Here is a 17,319-nt window from a genome sequence, read left to right on the forward strand (position 1 = left end):
CCCTCTACCCTATGCTCCAATGCAGACATTCTCTTTGTTTTGGTGTCTCAGCTTTCCATCTGTAGCAGGAAGATAAAAGCACGGGCCATACTTACAGGGTGTCAAGAGGATAAATACATTAAGTGGTCCTAAGGCACTCTGGGATTATGGCAACAGATGTAATATCAAATCCTTAAAGCAGTGAAAATGGAGAAGACTGGGCAACTGAAACTCTAAGGAAAGAGCAATTGAGAACATGAAGTTTATTTTTTTCTAATTTAACTGTGTCTCTGCATCCAGAGGACATTGCAAAAGAAAACGGGAAACTTTGGAACACAGAAATTGCTTGATGAAAGGGAAAATGTGGGGGATGGGCATAGAAGTAAAGGATAATGAGATTCTTCACCATCAATTCAGTTTAAAACTACTATGAAATGAGACAAAAAGAGAGGTTTATATTTCTGAATTACAATCTATTCATAGACACCTCTCTTACCTGCTTAAGAGCATAACTAGTTGGAAACTCTCCAAGGCAATACAGAGGAAGAAAGGAGTCTTGTGAAGAATCCATGCTTCGTGACACAGCTACTAACAAAATGTAAGTATTCAGCAGCACCATTTAAAACAAAGTGTGCTTAATACATCAATTAAGAAGCCTAAAAGAACAAACCTCTGATTCAGAAGTAGCCCCTCTAGTAACTTCCAATTCTCTAAGACAGCAAATTAGGTGAGGAAATTTGATTGACCAGTACAATGCAAATTCTTTTCCCTCAGCTTCGTTTTTGCATCATTTCAGCCTCCGTGATTGTACGTTGTGGTATAGAGACACAACTATATATGATGGAATTACTCCAAGTTAACTGCTTCCACTGTTAACCATTCCATACATTACTTACAGAATAAACTGCATGGTTTAAGTTAACATGCTTTGCAGCACATCCACAACATGGGAGAAATGTGCACACAAGCAACTAATGCACCTCCTCTTAATGACTGGTAATTTGTTAAGCTGATGAACCCCTACAGCTTATAGTCATCTGTTCATAATCTTATCTTCATCCACAGCCCATTACTGTCTTGCCTCAGTCTTCTTCATGATAAAAAAAAAAAAAATTAAAACATTAAACCCTTCTGATTTTAGTTTAAAAAAAGTACTTATCAGTCACAACTCAATACAGTGTTAGAAATTAATAATTCTGTAACAGATGATTAGCATACCAGTTTCTGCTGGTTTATATTCCTTGCTGCAACTCTCAATACATGTCATACACTTTTAAAAATCAACAATAATGTAATCATTTCCTACTGCAGACCTATAATTTGTACCCTACAGCAGCAGAAATTGTACCAGAATGCACATAAAACAGAAGTATGGGGAAATCCACAGAAGAAGTAAAAAAGATACAAATTCAGTCTCTGATGCTTTGTGACTTGCCAGTGTTATATGGGAAGAAAGACATGTAGAGACTAGTTTAATGTATTTTCAAAACTATCCCTGCTGCATTGATTACAAACAGTACAAGGTGTTTTCGTTCAGGAGAGTCAGAAGACAGGACTAACAAAAGGAGCTTGAAATGAGGACCAAACAGATTGAACAGAATCCACGGGTACAGAGTTCTTTCCCTACTAAAACAAGCAATATTTTTAAACATTACTAATTCTTTTGATTCTGAAAAGTTAATTCTCATCTCCTACATTTAACAACAAAAACATAGCAAACGCAAGGAAGCCAAGGAAGAAATAGAAGAAATGGCAAACTAGTCTTCCTGCGCTTCAGCTTCCATCCCTTTCCAAAGGGTAACTATCAGCTCTGTTCCCAGACAGCACAAAGGTTCTGGGTGGGAGAGAAGAGACCCAGCATGATAACTGCATAACCAAACACTTAAAGATGGGTTTGGATTGGTTACTAAGACTGTAGGGACTTGGCTGTGACTTGATTAAGGACAACAACAAACAGTGACTGGGTGTTCTGTAACCCTGTGCAGAACCTAGCTCTAGGTGTGTTACTTGAGCAGTGATAAAGCCATTGGCCAGGGCACCAAGTTTCGAGAGACAGTATTGAAGATGAGCTGTAGATGACTTTTAAAATTCAAACTGGCAGCCAAGTCCCACAAATAGTCCCAATCCTTGCTATACTGGATGCAGTAATTAAATGAAGGTGGTTTGATAGCCATGTGAATTTTGGCCTAGCTCATTAAAGGCAGCAGGAAAGAACAGTCATTCCAGTCAAATTTCCAAACAACTGGAAGTTCAATTATCTCTGCTGAATAAATTCAGCAATTTAAGTTGCTCCTAAGCAGTAAGGGACCAAGCTAAATGGAGATCTGAGTTGATTTAAAGCTAATTTGTGTCAGAAAGTTCTGAAATGGCTTTCAGTTCAGTGTCTGCAGTCATTTCTGTAAAGTGGTATTTATTATCTCACATTAAGTTTTATGTGAAAAGTCTCCAACAAGTTCAGCAAACATTCACTGTCTAATAACACACCTTCAGCCATACGAGATCCCTTCCCTTTGTTTGAGAAGTGTCGTTTGTTTATTTCTGCAAGATATTTAAAGCAAAGCCCAACATAAACAGCAGAATTCTTCCTTTTGTTAACAGTTTTCATAAGTTGCTGAAAAGCTGGGTAACTTTACAAATTATAAACACAGAGGAGCTATAGTATTCCATAATATCGGTGGTGACTTGGCTATCGATTAGGAACATCCCAACTATGTGTACAGCAAAACCCCAAAAATACACACTTTACTTTCCAGAAACTGGAATGCATCCTCCCATCTTTTCTACACAGGTCTTGTTCTGTGTCAGCAGCGTTTAAATAAACAAATTAGGTGCCTCCTTGGACAGCCAGATAATGGAGTTACAAGCTCATCCTCTACTCACATGAGAAAGATTATACCCCTTTGGATGGGCCTCTTGCAGACCTACTTACCTGGGGGGTAGCAGGAGCAGACAAAAAGGGACCCTGCTAACCAAGGCCCTACCAAGTGGCTTACTGAAATGGGTCTAGGAATGCAGAATCAAGTAGGAAATATCACAGTTATTATGCTTATTCAAAACTGACTATAATTGTACCCCATGATTAAAGCCATTGCTCTATGAAAATTTGATACATCCTTTTTTTTTTAAAGTTAGGGGAGTTGAGACATAGAAGGCTGAAGAAATTTGTTTAATGTCATGCAGCCAAAGGATATGAGGAACAGAACCTGACTCATACATTTAAAGATTTAACTCTGGGAGTACAAGGGTGCAAGGAGAACTGGAGGGGAGGAATTTGTTTTTCAACTAGAAATTCTTATTCTGCTTCTCACCTTCAATGACCATAAACCTCCTCATGTACAAATGAACAAACTGTCCAGCAGGCCACATTATAGCATTTGTGTACAAGTCTGCTTGAGTGATGAATCAACTCGTTGTTTATCCAAAATAACAGACACAAATGGCTCTCACACCTACCTACAGCTAGAATTAAAATGCTTCCACACTGAAGGAAAACCAAAATAATTTTAAAATCCCCCACACCTAAAAAAAACCCCAAAACAACCTAAATAAAATATAGTGTTAGCAAAGAGTAGTTAGTGAGAGGAACACTGCAAAAAATGCTGTATCTCATGTCTTCCCTATCATGTTGAAACAGCTTAGACCCTAAAACGAGTTATGGGGCCCTCACCACCTGAATTAACCAGTGTAACTCAGCTCTCAAGCAAACCTCAATATTTTAAATTAAAACTAGTCTCAGGTCTCCAATAATGTTTGAATATTATTCTGTAATGTCATCATGCTGTTACAAATGGACTTCATTTACATCCCATTCATTAGGACACCACACTGTTTGAACTCAGTATTACCATTCCTTCTCCCAGCCAAAACATTGTCATGCTAAAACGTTTATCTAATAGTTCTCCCCCACCGAGCTGCATGTTTCCATAGGGACACCAACAGTGCTATACCGTTTGGAGAGGAAACTAAAACTAATAGCTGGGATCTTTTCACAGCTTCTCAAATCCCTAAGAGAAAAAAAAAAAAATTCATGCTAATGTCACTGAAAACATTAGCTTTTCCAGAATTCACTGCCTTGTTGGTTTCTTTTGAGTTTTTTGTGGAGTTTTTGATGTGCGGTTTTTATGGGTTGGGGGGAGGAGTTGTTTGTTTGGGATTTTTCTGTTTGCTTTTGGTTGGTTGGTTGTTTTTGGATAGTCTTATTTTCACAGGATTGTACTGCAACTGTCACCACACTTATGTCATCACAGTGAAAATACAACAGAAGTAAATATCACTATTATGTCAAGAGACAAGCATCCCAGGGTCACTCACTGTCTCTCCTTGTCATTATCCCCTGTGTCAGAAAATGGGGAATATCAGATAATGCAGCCAGCAGGAGGGCAACAAAAGAGACAGAAATTTAATGTGTTTCCTTTCCAAAGCTGTTTGTCATTAGCAATTTTGTTCTCATATAAGGGACAAACTGTCCACCCCTTTTAAACCTCAGAGATTAATTTTCAGTTATTTGTAGGGACAAAGTCTCTTCACATGATTTAACTGTCTGTCCAACAGGTTCAGTTAGGCATTAAAGCTTTGTACTTCAAACTAAACAGTGCACTATATTATTTATTCCAGTTTGGCATAAATAAGTATGGCTTACCTTATGTAAACCATTCTGAAGTTGTTAGCTGCTTTACACTACCAAGAGCTCTGACAGCAGCCAGACCCAGAGAATGGACATGCTCCCTCTCTGTTAGTCTCATCTGAGACTTTAGTAAAAGTGACCTGCATGGCTGCTGTACTACTGTTTTTATGTTCATTGATAAACATACAATATTGGTTGTGATCTACAGAAAAAAAATATTAATTACTCCTGCTATATATTAAATTGCACTAATAATTAAGGCAGAAAAATATTCTCCAGGAACAACAGTCTTTATCCATTATTGAATAACAGAGCATCAGTGAAAAATTTGCTGCATTTGACTTTTTGCTGCTCCTGCTGGACCAGCAAGCTTCCAGCCCATCGTTTTCTCTTCTAGACTTGCATTTCAGTAAAAGGAAAATGCTCCCAACCTAGTACAAAATTTACTTTGGAAGTAAATATTAAATAACTGGATTTGTAAATTCGGCTCCATTTATATTAGATAAATTATAACTTCTGCTTATAACTTCTGCTTTTAATTATAACATTAATACACAGGTATTATTCTTATCAGATTTTTTTTAATAGTTTAAAATTAAACAGTTTAACAAATAAACCCCATTAAGGATTTCCTTGACTATGCTTAGCTTTTCCTTAGCTCTTCTTGAAACACAGAAGATCAGACTTAATAACCTTGCTATATACTCCCCTAATTAAATGCATTTTATATTAAAATTAAGCAACAGTAAAAACTATCAAGATGTCTATTATGAATGCTTCACTGTACGCAGACTCATTAACCTAAGTTAAATTAACAGAACAAGCCAAAATGTAACCATGACCACTGAGTGCTTGCAAAGTTCCCTAGTGAATTTTTGATAACTTATTCCAGTCACTTCAAAATTTCCCTTTTAAGACCATATGAAATTCTCACTTCATGAGTCAATTTTTTTTAAAAATAATCATGTTTCATAGAATTTCCTTTTTATAACCAGTAATATTTTCTGATACATTTTGTGAAAATAATTATTGTAATCCTTTTCTCTAATAACAATGAAGTGAAATCTACCATAGAAAGACATATACCCTAATGTTTCTATTTGGTGATTACCTTCCTTAACAATTTAGCTGCTACCTGTAGAAGCAAAAATCAATACTTTATTTCTTCTGCAGAGCGATATCGGCTACTTTGCAATCTCTGCATGTTTGCACATAAATATTCTTGAAGGCAAACTAAATCAATTAACATTTGTAGTTGTCCAGTCCCTTTGCAAAACATATTATGCACTTAGGATGAATTCAGTGTAAATCATCATCCTAGCCACACAATTAAATACTATAAGCTTCCTTAACCCTCAGCTCAGACTTTCCTAATCTCTAAAAGAAAGCAATGCCAGATGGCCATGAACAACTGTTAAGAATCAGAGGGGCACAGAGAAATACCTGAAGCTCTCAGTAATTCGGTGGAGAAACACCTTCTGTTCCAACTTACCGCTAGGCCCCACTGAGATAAATTTGCTTTGCACAACTCATGGGTGATCCTTCCAGGTTAACTGATACACATGCTACTAATTTTCAAAAGCTGTATTTTGTTGTCATGAATTGAATTTACAGACACTGAATTGTTGCTACAACTCTTGGTTGCAGTTATCACAGTGACAGCGTGTTGGCTACAAAGCGCAGAGAGAATCAACTGACCACTGCACTTCTCCATCACCCTAAAACAGATAATTGTGTAAAAGTATCTATGGATACACATTAAAATATGTAAAATACATTGTATGTAAAAATAATGTCTGCAAAATAGAATATTCATCTAGAATTAGTTGTCAAATCTGTATGAGTTAGCTTCAAGGCTGCAAGAGTAGTAGAGCTCATTGGCCCATGAGGCACAGACTAAGCCCCAGTCGCTTTCTCTGCCTTAAGAAGAAATAGCGGAAAAAGGTTCCTCTTTTCCTAGAGAGGAACATTCTCCTTTGAGCCAACACTAAGAATCATTCAAGACAATTGTGCCCAGTGTGCTGGGATGCCAAGGGGCACCTCCTGTTTTCATTTTCAGAGGAAGCATATCACAAGCACCATTTTATATAGTAACAGTGTGGAAGTGGTCTCCTCACCTCTGAAGACCAGGAGCCTCATTCTGCTTTAAATTACAGCTCAGGAAATTTCATATTTAAAAATGAAGCTTCTCTCTTTAAAAATAAATCACCTTGCATTACAAAAGATGATAGTCACTGCTCAAGAGCAGGCCACAGCTTCACGTTTTTGGACTTGGGTTTCTTAACAGAAGTTCAGAAGGAAGCAGTGAGAACAGGCAAACCTGGGAATGGAAAAAGCAGGTTAAGAAGAAAGATAGGGCTGAAATAGCAGGGAGAGCTTCAGGACAGGGCAGGGCAGGAGCGAAGAGCACTGGCAGAGCTGTGTGGGGAGTCCAGAGCTGGGCCAGCAGGAGAGTTCAGGGCAGGAGTAAGAGATGCTCTGGGTGCACAGCATCAGCAAGGAGCACACACAGAGACAAACATTCAAAACCTCTCAGAGAGTCATGGTGGAACTATTGTAGGTTCCAGATATGAAGCCAGATGTGGCAAACTACAGAACACATACAGTGTGGTGTGCCTCATTCTAGCTGCATTTCCATGAGTAAAAGGATAATATTATTCATTTGAATGTCTCAAACAATAAAATAGCCCAGTTAAAAAAAAAAAAAAAGAATATAGCAAAACTGGAAGAATGCATGGGAACATCATTCTGGCTTGCAAAATTGACTATAAGACAGCTACAGTGAAGAAGGGGGGACTTCTGAGCAATTTAAACCAGGCTGAAGGATCAGGTCTATTGTAAACTACTTTGAAAAGTACCTGACATCTTGCATTTAGCATTTTTCAATAATCGCTCAGATTCACCAGGCCAGAGTATCATTTTCATTCTGAATAGCACAGTTCATACACAAAAACCCCATTTTTAGAGTATAAGATAGAGATGTGGTGACAAAGTTTAGTAACAGAAAGAAAAGTAATATAAACCTCACAACAAAAGACAGGGTAAGGAGAGTGTGAAGGGGATTAAGAGGTAAGAGTAAGACCTGAAGCAGCATGGGACACTAGAGAACTGTTCCAGATGGTAGGCTAGTTTTAACCTAAGCAGCAGTGTGTTTGTATAAAAGTCCAGTGGGAGCTGAGCAGACAGAGATGAGCACACAGATGAAGTCTGAAATGTTTTTGCAAGTTCAAGGAATGGAAAAAATGAACTCTGAGGGTCTGATGCAGAGTCAAGAAAATTGCTGCTGGGGAAGAAGAAAAAAGTCAAGGAAAGATGTTCCATCTACGGAGGTGAGGAGTAAGAGACACCTACACAACTGATCACAGAGGACATGAGTAATGAGACCAGATAAAAGCTTTTCTAAAAGTCACCACATACAGATATGGAAAAAAAAAAAATAGTTCAAGGTGTCAAAGTCATGCAGCATTGGGACAAATAGCCAGTTTGATATAAATATGGTATGTTTAAAATTATTTATTCCAAAAATACTTATGGCAACTTTCTAGTAGGGTTTGTGTAGAGAAAAAGAAAAAAAATTAAAATTGTAAGTGAACTTTGATCAGATGTTCTTCAGTGATCAGTTCTATCTTTCTATTTCAGTAAGATGCCCACAAGTTCAGTAACTGGAGCAGTACTGTCTATTGCTGATAAAAGCTCACTGTTGCGTGAGCGCTTCAACACTGTACCAAATCTCCCATTAACTCTTGCTCTTAGAGGTTATTTCAGTAAGTGGGTCAAGATAAACAGAGAACCTGCTAGTAAGGCTCCTAATTTGATCAATGATATCTATACACCAGAGGTAGCTATTTGAACTAGACTGCTAATGCCCCTTTTTCCAAAATAAATCCCAGGATGGTGTTTTCATTTATTTATGAAGCTTACTGTATGTTTCTGGATCACAACCATGAATGGTTTTGTTCATGTGCCCAAGCTTTGTAACCACCAGGAAAGCAGTGACCTTTGCTTTCAAACTAAGCAAACCATTTCATATTGGGTTATATTCATGCATACTCAGTATTTCAATTAGCCTGTGACTTCCTTACAAATACTGTACTGAAGGATGCTTAGCTGGCAGATGAGTTAACTTTTCCTCCCTCCCTTGTACGTGACAATACTTTGCCCAAAGTAGCCATTACGCTTTTAACTTGCTTGCTGAGGCATTCATTGTTACAACTCCTCACGCCTCTTGGCTGATGGAGGAAAATCAATTTTGATCCCTGAGAAGCAAGTGCAAGTCTCCAACTTCACACACCAATGTGTACAATTGCAGCTGAAACTGAATCCAGATTAATTCACCATTCCAGGCATTTCACATTTCTGCTGAGGCCTTAAGAGGTTAGAACATACACGATATATACTGTTTTTAATTGGAGAAATGGGACAAAACTTCCTTCAAATGAAAAAGCAGTTTGTCAAATGAAGTTTACACAAAGCCAATGAGATTTATGGTGACAATGAAAATATACTTAAAAATTAACTTGCAGCTTTTTGCAACACAAGTATTACAACAGAATGCAAAAATCCAGCCACTGCAGGATTTTAATGCTACAATAATTCTGGTCTTCCTTAAAGGGCAACAATTCTGCCCTTTCTTAGATAACCCAGTTCAAAGCACATTAGAACAGCAAGTCTGAGCAATTAGAAGTCAAGCTACAGTAACCAGGTAGCAATAAAGATAAAGAAAGCATGTGCATTTCCCAACAGACACAAGTTTAACACTGAAAATATTCCAAGCAGGTATGAGAGGGAGGGGAGGAGAGAACTTAACTGTACTGCTTCAAAGATGCACCATACACATAATGCAGCAGTACAGGATACACTAACAGATGAAGGTAACTGAAAAAGCAGTACTCACCCAAAATATTAAATTGAAAAGGAACATCATGTATTTCAAACAACACAGGCAGCCTCTTGCCATGTTGCACTTCTTAAATTCTAAAAGGAAAACAAAGGATAGATCCAGGTAAAAGACCACGTATTTGCTGCCTTTGGGTGCACTGTATTTTTCACTTTTTACACCAGTTCCAGTCCCAGCGCCGGTCCCGGTTCCGACCCCAGTGTGGCTCTGTGTGCGTGATCCAGTTGTACCATAGAAAGCTCCTGCAGTAAAACCTCGACCAAATTGCCTCCCTGAGGTAGAAGGTTTAGCAAAATCTGAGTCTTTGCTATCCAAAGATGGACTCCGGTGAATTGAAGAATCCTCACTACTTGACTTCTCCATGATCTCTCTTTTCACAGTTGTCAGATTTAATGTATAGCATCTCTCAGCATTAAATGCAGTGCCTTGCAAATGCCACAGTGCGCTAAGAGCTGTCTGTGTTTTGCTTCTCTTTTTCTTCGTACATAAATCAGATAATCACTGCAGAATTTATTCACTGCATTGTTGCTGGATTTATTTTTTATAGCAATGTAGGCTGTACTCTGTCTGTCTGAAGCATGGATTTATACATTAATATCCCATGCAAGAGCACACTCATGATTTATCTTGATGAATCAGTTATGCAGAACTTTGATTTTTATTAAAAAGAGCCATAAGCTCTTTCTCTGCACTCCTAGTCTACAGTCCTCCAATCTATAGGCAGCAGATGGTCCTTGCATCCATTTCCAAAAAGCTTCTGCAGTACACCTGGCAGACTCTCCTCGAGCCGGAGCACTTTCCTTGCTCTCAGCTTCCCTCTCTGTGTCTCTCTGACTCTCTCTCACACGCTGTCTTTTTTCTTTCCACCCATTTGCAGTGTCTCATTCAGTAACCAGCTACCGGAGCGCGCTCTGTGTTTCATTGCTGTTGCCGTGAAATCATCAGCAACTGCAACCACTGGGCATTTCCCACAGAAATCCCTGACCTAACTATCGAGTAATAAATCCGCCCTCCTGCTCGCCCCTCCCGTCTGCTTTCCATCGGGCCAGTTAGCAGAAGCCTTCTCCTCCAGGACACGCCTCCATGACATAATATCTTTAATAGGATTAGAATTACTCTTTGACTATACAAGTGCACAACAGAAAATCTCTTTAAATGTCAGGAACTGTTTAGCTGTTTATGCGCTAGAAGCATTAAGCAGTGATATTCCTTCGATGCAATAAAATACAGAAAAAGTATGGAGTAGACAGACAGGTGCTAACCTCTCTCTGCTCATTAACAGTGACTTACATTTTTTTTCTGGCTTAAACAAATCCCACGGGACAAGCAATCGCAATAGGCTGGCACCCAGCATACACTGCTTAGGCACACATCTCAGTTGTACATGCACATAACACGACACCATCACCTGTGACATAATTAACCAGAACCGGAAAAGCAGAGCTGTTGCCTCTTACGAGGTCATCAGACAATTCTTAAAACTCCTGAAATGTAAGGGGATCTGAGCCTGCAGCTATTTACACGCTATTTAACAAGTATATCAGAGATTCTTGTTGTGTGCAGCAATAAGCCATCTTACATCACAGGCTGTGTGTGAACCAGAAACACTGACCCAAATGCCACATTTCTTTTCCCCAGAGTAGGGCAACATGCCTGCTAGGACTCTGAAACAAGGGGGGCACGGCTGTGCACGTGTGCCTGCGCATATGCATGCATGTGCCTGGAGGGGAGGAAGAGAAACACTTCAGGTCACTACTCCCCGTACTTCCAAATTCGTCATTTTGTCATAAGCGCAAAAGCAGCCCACCAGTGGTGCAAAGAGCTAGAGCAGACTTAAAATGCAGGTTATTCTTTTGTTTCTGTAACGAAAGAGACCACATTAGGAGGGCACTCTGAAGGAAATACAGCTACTGGGAAACGCAAAATGCTACACAATTTTCAACTGACCCCTTCACGTGCACATTAAAATGCACTGTTAACTGCTATATCAGGCATCTTTGAAAAAAGACTATAACATTTATTCAATCTTATGTATCTATGGCCAAAAGCCTCTAAAATACTGTAATTTTTATGTAACAACATCAGAATCAACACACTAAAGCAGTGCTGTACCTTTCTTGACAGGCTTTTTCTGTGAAAAGATCCCTCCACCATAAAGTACATGAAATACCCAGTACTTGAACGTGCAATATCTCTCCCTCACCTTTTCTGCTCTAGAATAAGATTTTAACAACAGCCAGGTCCAAGCCCATATCAACAATGTTGGTTCACTTTGCTTTTCAGAAGTCATTTCAAAGCTCCCTGCATCAAATGTGTCCATCAGAAAGACAACTGCAGGATGACTCCTCAGCACTGTGTGAGACAGCAGAAAAAGTTACACACAAAACACCCAAGTAAAAAAAGATAAATAAGCATTGACCAAAGTAGAATTGGGTGTTTCTATACATGTCTGTGGTGCACATACAAACTTCACCATGAGCAGTTATCAAAAAGCAACTTTCTCAGCAAAAACCATAGAAGTGAATTGTGGGTCATGGCCAGGTACCTGCTTCAAACACCAGAGCCTGCAGGATAACTTGCATTCAAACACAAGGCAAATGTCTGAGTATGGATTTAGAAGACTGAAAAAACTCTTCTGTTTGAAATTCACTTACTGGAAGTGTAAAGTTGTACCACTGCAAACCAATGCTGCAGCTAGATATTTTCAGTGGTTTTCACTTGTCATACAAAACTGAGCTCTCAGCCAAAAAATTATGAGAACACACAAGTACTTTAAAGTATTTTTAGCTTTTTAGCTTTTGCACCCTTTGATTTGCCATAAAATTGACACTGACTTAGACTACCTACAGAAAAAAAAATTGCTGCACACTTGTGAAAACTAATGCAATATAAATATTTGCCTTCCCATTGAAAGTACATGACAAAAATAATTAATCTGCCCTCCTCAAGGTTAAAAAATTAAAAGAATGTTCTGTAATAAGCAAAAAAATTTTCACAAATACTCTAATAGTTTGTTAATAGTGGAAACTTTCTATTGGTGGTTAAAAAATAAAAAAGCAAAACAACTATACCTCCAATCTTTTTTTTTCAAGTTTTCATTATTAGATCTTATTGAAGTTTTCCAGTTTTCTATTTTTACCTTCAAATACTACAAAATACTGGTTTACAGCACCATTACCTCTAATGTACCTTCCATTAAGCAATTTCCATGACTGGTGTATAGCACAGTTTGTACTTCAGAGCAACCCCAACCAAAGACACACACATGAAGTCAACAGACAGCTTAAAAATCCAGACCTGAGCAAGGAACACTGAGGAAAACACAGCTCCAGATCAGCCTCTCCTCCTGCTGTGTTGCAAGAAAACATATGACTCTCTTATGGTTATGCTGTGGCCACCAAGGAGACTTCACAAGCCTCAGTAACCATCAGCCACTTGAATTTGCAGCCAAGGAGCAGCTTTACAATTTAGAAGCCACTTCCTGCTACTGCAACTCTAACTCAGTGTTTAGGTAGCTCAGTTGATAAACCACACAGGGCTGCTTATTTGCTGAAAAAATATGTGGTGAAAAAGCTGTAAGCAGTCCAACTAGCTGGGTTTTGACCAGCCACTGCACTCAACTCTGCCTCTAATCGAGACTTCAGCAGAAAGTGTTGCTGCAAGGCAACAGCACCTTTCAGGGTCCCACTCAACAGCATAACCTCAGCATGAGGACAAACACATTTTGCTTCACTACAGATCTTACCTCTGTTTAGTAATCAGAGCATGAAAAACATTCAACAGCTCACTCTGTACTTCATTAATGTTTGATGACTGAATCACAGAATTTTGTTGCTGAGTGATGCCTTCACATCAAGAAAATAATTTCAGTCCCACATGTACCTGCCTGGGACCAGGCAATAAACATCAGTCCATTGCATTTAAATGGCTCTTCCAAGTATTAAGGGTAAAAAATTCAGGCCACTTTCAGATAGCAGGTATGAAAATCGATGTCACAATAGGTGTAGCCGAAAAATGGAAACGAAGGCTACTAGCAATATGGCCAAAAAAGCATAGGCTGGTTCTTCTACTGAAACTGATTTATTTGGTTCCCTCCTGGGAGCAGTCCACCACAGTCCTCAAAGCAAACATCCCAGCATCTTCATTCCTTAGTGAATTTCACAAATTATTTAATCTTTTTTCTTATCCTGTAGTTTAATCTCACCAGAACTTCAGTGCCAATTACACCCAGCTACAGTGCTCCTGAACCCCTCTGCTTGTTTCTGCCCTCCTCAGCTGTTATTACATAACTAGCTTGTGGATTCATGCTGCAAAACAGAGCAAAAGCTGACCAAGTTTATACACATATTTATAAACACAGATTTTAAAAGACATAATACAGATATAAAAGGTGTATCAGCAATATAGAAAAAAATACATTTATTTTCCCCCTTTCAGAAGTTTCAAATCAATTTTACTTGACATTCCCCTTCAGCCTGCTGACCCAGTGAGAGGAAGAGGGACTACAACAGTCAAGAACAGTAATAAATAATGAAGGCTGAGCAAAAATATCTTAAGCTTTTTTTATGTCTCTCATGATTCCTGAAAATGAAATATGAAGCTCTAGGAGTTTTTAAAAAAAGCAAAAATAAAAACTCCAGTCACCATGATACACAAGCCACTTTACAACTTAAAATATATTTTATCTTGCAATTTCTATTAGGTAGGATAATGCTACTGTCACTATTTTAAATATGGAGAACTCAAGGACCAAGATTTTTGCTGAGGATGAACAGGAAACTGCTGGCAGAGGAGCAAACCAAATCTGTGCCTCACATGCCCTCAGATAGTTCATTAGCTACTGCACCATTCTCAAATTAATTATTTTGGGGAATTGTGAGTCTTAGCAACCATGCCACATGACTTCAGAACAATACTGAGCCCTGCAGAGAGATGTACAAATGCACAGGCTACCAAGTGTTCAAGGGATATGGTTCTTAAATTCATTCTTTTCTTTTGAATTGTATTGACCAGGAACTCAATTTTACAAGCCTTCCTCAGGGTACATTAGATAGGCAAAGAACCGAGATTGCGGAGTATAAACTCAGCAACTGCATCTTCCCAGCCACTGCTCTGAACCCTTGAAGTCCATGAGAAGGAGATAAGGAACAAGAGTTAAAAATAATAACTTACAACTGACATACAGTTGCATACAGCTGAAAGCTCAGATTAAAAAAAAAAAAAAAAAAAAAACCAACAAACCAACACTGATTATGGAATAAACTTAAAGGGAAAAGGATGTTCAAAAAATAGAACTGAAATTAGGATCACATGAGAGACAAAACCATGGAGTTCTCAGGTCTTCCATTCTCCTGGTTCCATGCCAAAAAGTTTACAGACCCCAGCAAGTTAAAATGCCTGGAGTTCTCAGGTCTTCCAAGGCTTCAGAATTTATCATAAAAAACCTGGATGCTCTGATGGTTGTAATGCACATCCTGGGGCCTTCGAAGCTCCCAGCTTGGATGTTGTAAATCCAAAGTATGCTGCCGATCATGGGATTGGACACAAACAAGGTAGGTTTCAAGGACAATTTTGTGTGGTAGATAAATTTTGAAACCTGCCTGTGTTTTTCAGAACCAAATAGCCCAAGTCATATTTAACCCCTGACACACTTTCATTACCCACTAAGAAAAGTATTCCATTAGAAACAGACAGAACTACTGTAACTCCAGTTTCGGAGTCTCCAATCACTGATCATAGCTTCACACATTATTTAGAGCCTATATGAACAGCTTGTTTGACACAAATGCTAAAAAAGAATCACTACCAAGTGTTCAGGGAAGAGTGGAATGCACACTTTGTTTCCCTATTAGCGTGAGGAGCAGCCATCTCTCACATGTTCAGAAAACCACCATTCCCTTGGGGCTTAGTGGACAGACAGCTGATGCAGGGAGAGATTGGATTCATTAAGAAACAGGCTTACTCACTGCTGGTGCCTGTGATCTGACCAGCAAACAATCCCAGTGTTCTGTGAGAGACAACAACCTCACGCCCTTCTCCCTTCACCCTCTAGCACAACCAAAAGCATCCAAAAGGCACCACCTGATCCTCAATTCCACCTGCAGAAGAAAGCCAGCTCCAAAGGCCAGGTAAAAGGATCTGGGACAGGTAAATATGCACACAGCATAAGCTGGAAGGAAAATTAGGATGCTCAGATGGATTTTTGGAGGCTGGACTCCATGTTCTGGGACTCCACCTAGCATTGGCGTGGCTGAAGAAAAAGGAGGCCTGGCAGAGAGACAGGAGTGGGAAAGCACTCCAGCATGCAGGAACTGTGTGAAGGAGCACCCCTGAGGAGGCACTGAGTTTGAGATCTCTGGGTAAACCATCTTTTCTTACAGATACAGGAACTGAGTGTCTAGGCACCTCAATCCAACACCCACCTCCATTACTCCTGAATTCACCAAGAGAAATTATATTTCTTGACATTGTTACTGGAAAGGAAATGAATTAATCTGTTTCTATGACACAAAGGCAAGAATATAGCAGCTTGTGGTTGTCTCTGATGAGTAACACTCCTTGCCTCCCTAGGGTAAAGAGGTAAAAAAAGAGGTAAAATCTCTTTGAATGGCCTAAATTAATACTTACTAGTTTATACTAACATATACTATTAAGATAAATTTATCCTTCCAATATGTGGTCCTCACGGGATGGATGACCAAGAAAATAAGATCCTGTTGTAAGACTTTCCACTGTGCCAAACATTCTGTGTCATTTGGTCCCTGGGATTTCCATTAAAAAACATTTAGTGCTAACAATGCACATGTGACTGATGCTTCTCATTCACGATCTCACACCAGAGACAGAATGAGATTATGTCTCAAAATTATAAGAGGAACTAGCTGTAAATCATGTCAGGAACCTTAACCCACTGTGGTCAGATGCAGATGATGAAGTGATATGCTAATGCACAGGAGAAGTGGGACATGCAGATTAAAGTGCAATATGAGGTCTAAAAGCTAAGAAATTTTGATTATGTCACACCTTCACACCAGTTGTCCCTCAGGGGCCCTCAGACTGAGCACAAAGAATGTCTGAGTTTCCAAAGAGACAGAAAAACAGAATAGAAAATAGAAATCCTGCTACCAACATTTAAGCTTTTAAATCAAAACATTTGCACTATACACAGGGATCTTTTGGGGTTTGGTTTTCACTTCACAAACATCATGAAAGACGCTAGATCTGAAAGAAGCACTGTAAATATTATGTTAGAATACAATTCACCATTGTTAGTTTCACCTTTAAGAACTAAAATCCAGAAAGTCTATTTATTGTTTGTTTCTGAGAATCCTGGAAATCAGAGTCTTCTTGGGCTTGCAGTGTACGTACGTAGAGCAAGTCAACCCATACCACAATCAGTCTAATAGTCAAACAGAAAAACAGACATAACAGCTGGCTCTGAAAAAAAAAAACCTGGGTTTTTTTTCCTCTGAAGTCCCAAAACTACCTTACCAATTCTACCACTAGCAGGTGAGAGAAAATAGAAGATATAAGGGGAAAGAGAACAGCATGTGCCCAAGCAGATAGGCCCATCCTACCAGGCAGCAGAGCTTAACAGATGCTTTTGAACAGTCTGTTTATGAATTTAGCTTAAGAATCTGTATCCCTTTTAATTACAGAGTGTTTATCTCATCTTCCAAAACAATGAATGCATTTTTTCATCTCCATCAACAGCTAATCCTTAATTCTGCTGAGAATTTAGCCTCAATATTTTAGGGCAGGGAGTTCCACAGACATGCATTACATTAAAAAACCCCAGCATCTTCCTCTTATTCACTAT

The 17,319-nt window shown here is 38.9% G+C and overlaps 1 protein-coding gene across 2 annotated transcripts in view; it reads right to left on the reverse strand.

Annotated features, from left to right (window-relative positions):
- The window catches only part of TSPAN9 (tetraspanin 9), a 172,391-nt gene that overhangs the window by 85,919 nt on the left and 69,153 nt on the right, over positions 1-17,319 (reverse strand). For both annotated transcript variants that reach the window (XM_082279207.1, XM_082279206.1), the window contains one exon: positions 9,498-9,577. In XM_082279207.1, coding sequence (XP_082135333.1) covers positions 9,498-9,560 — 63 coding nt within the window. In that variant the 5' untranslated portion in view covers positions 9,561-9,577. The remainder of the gene's footprint in view (positions 1-9,497; positions 9,578-17,319) is intronic.

The sequence above is a fragment of the Coloeus monedula genome (genome assembly GCF_965178545.1).
Source record: "Coloeus monedula genome assembly, chromosome: 3".
NCBI classification, from domain to species: Eukaryota; Metazoa; Chordata; class Aves; order Passeriformes; family Corvidae; genus Coloeus; species Coloeus monedula.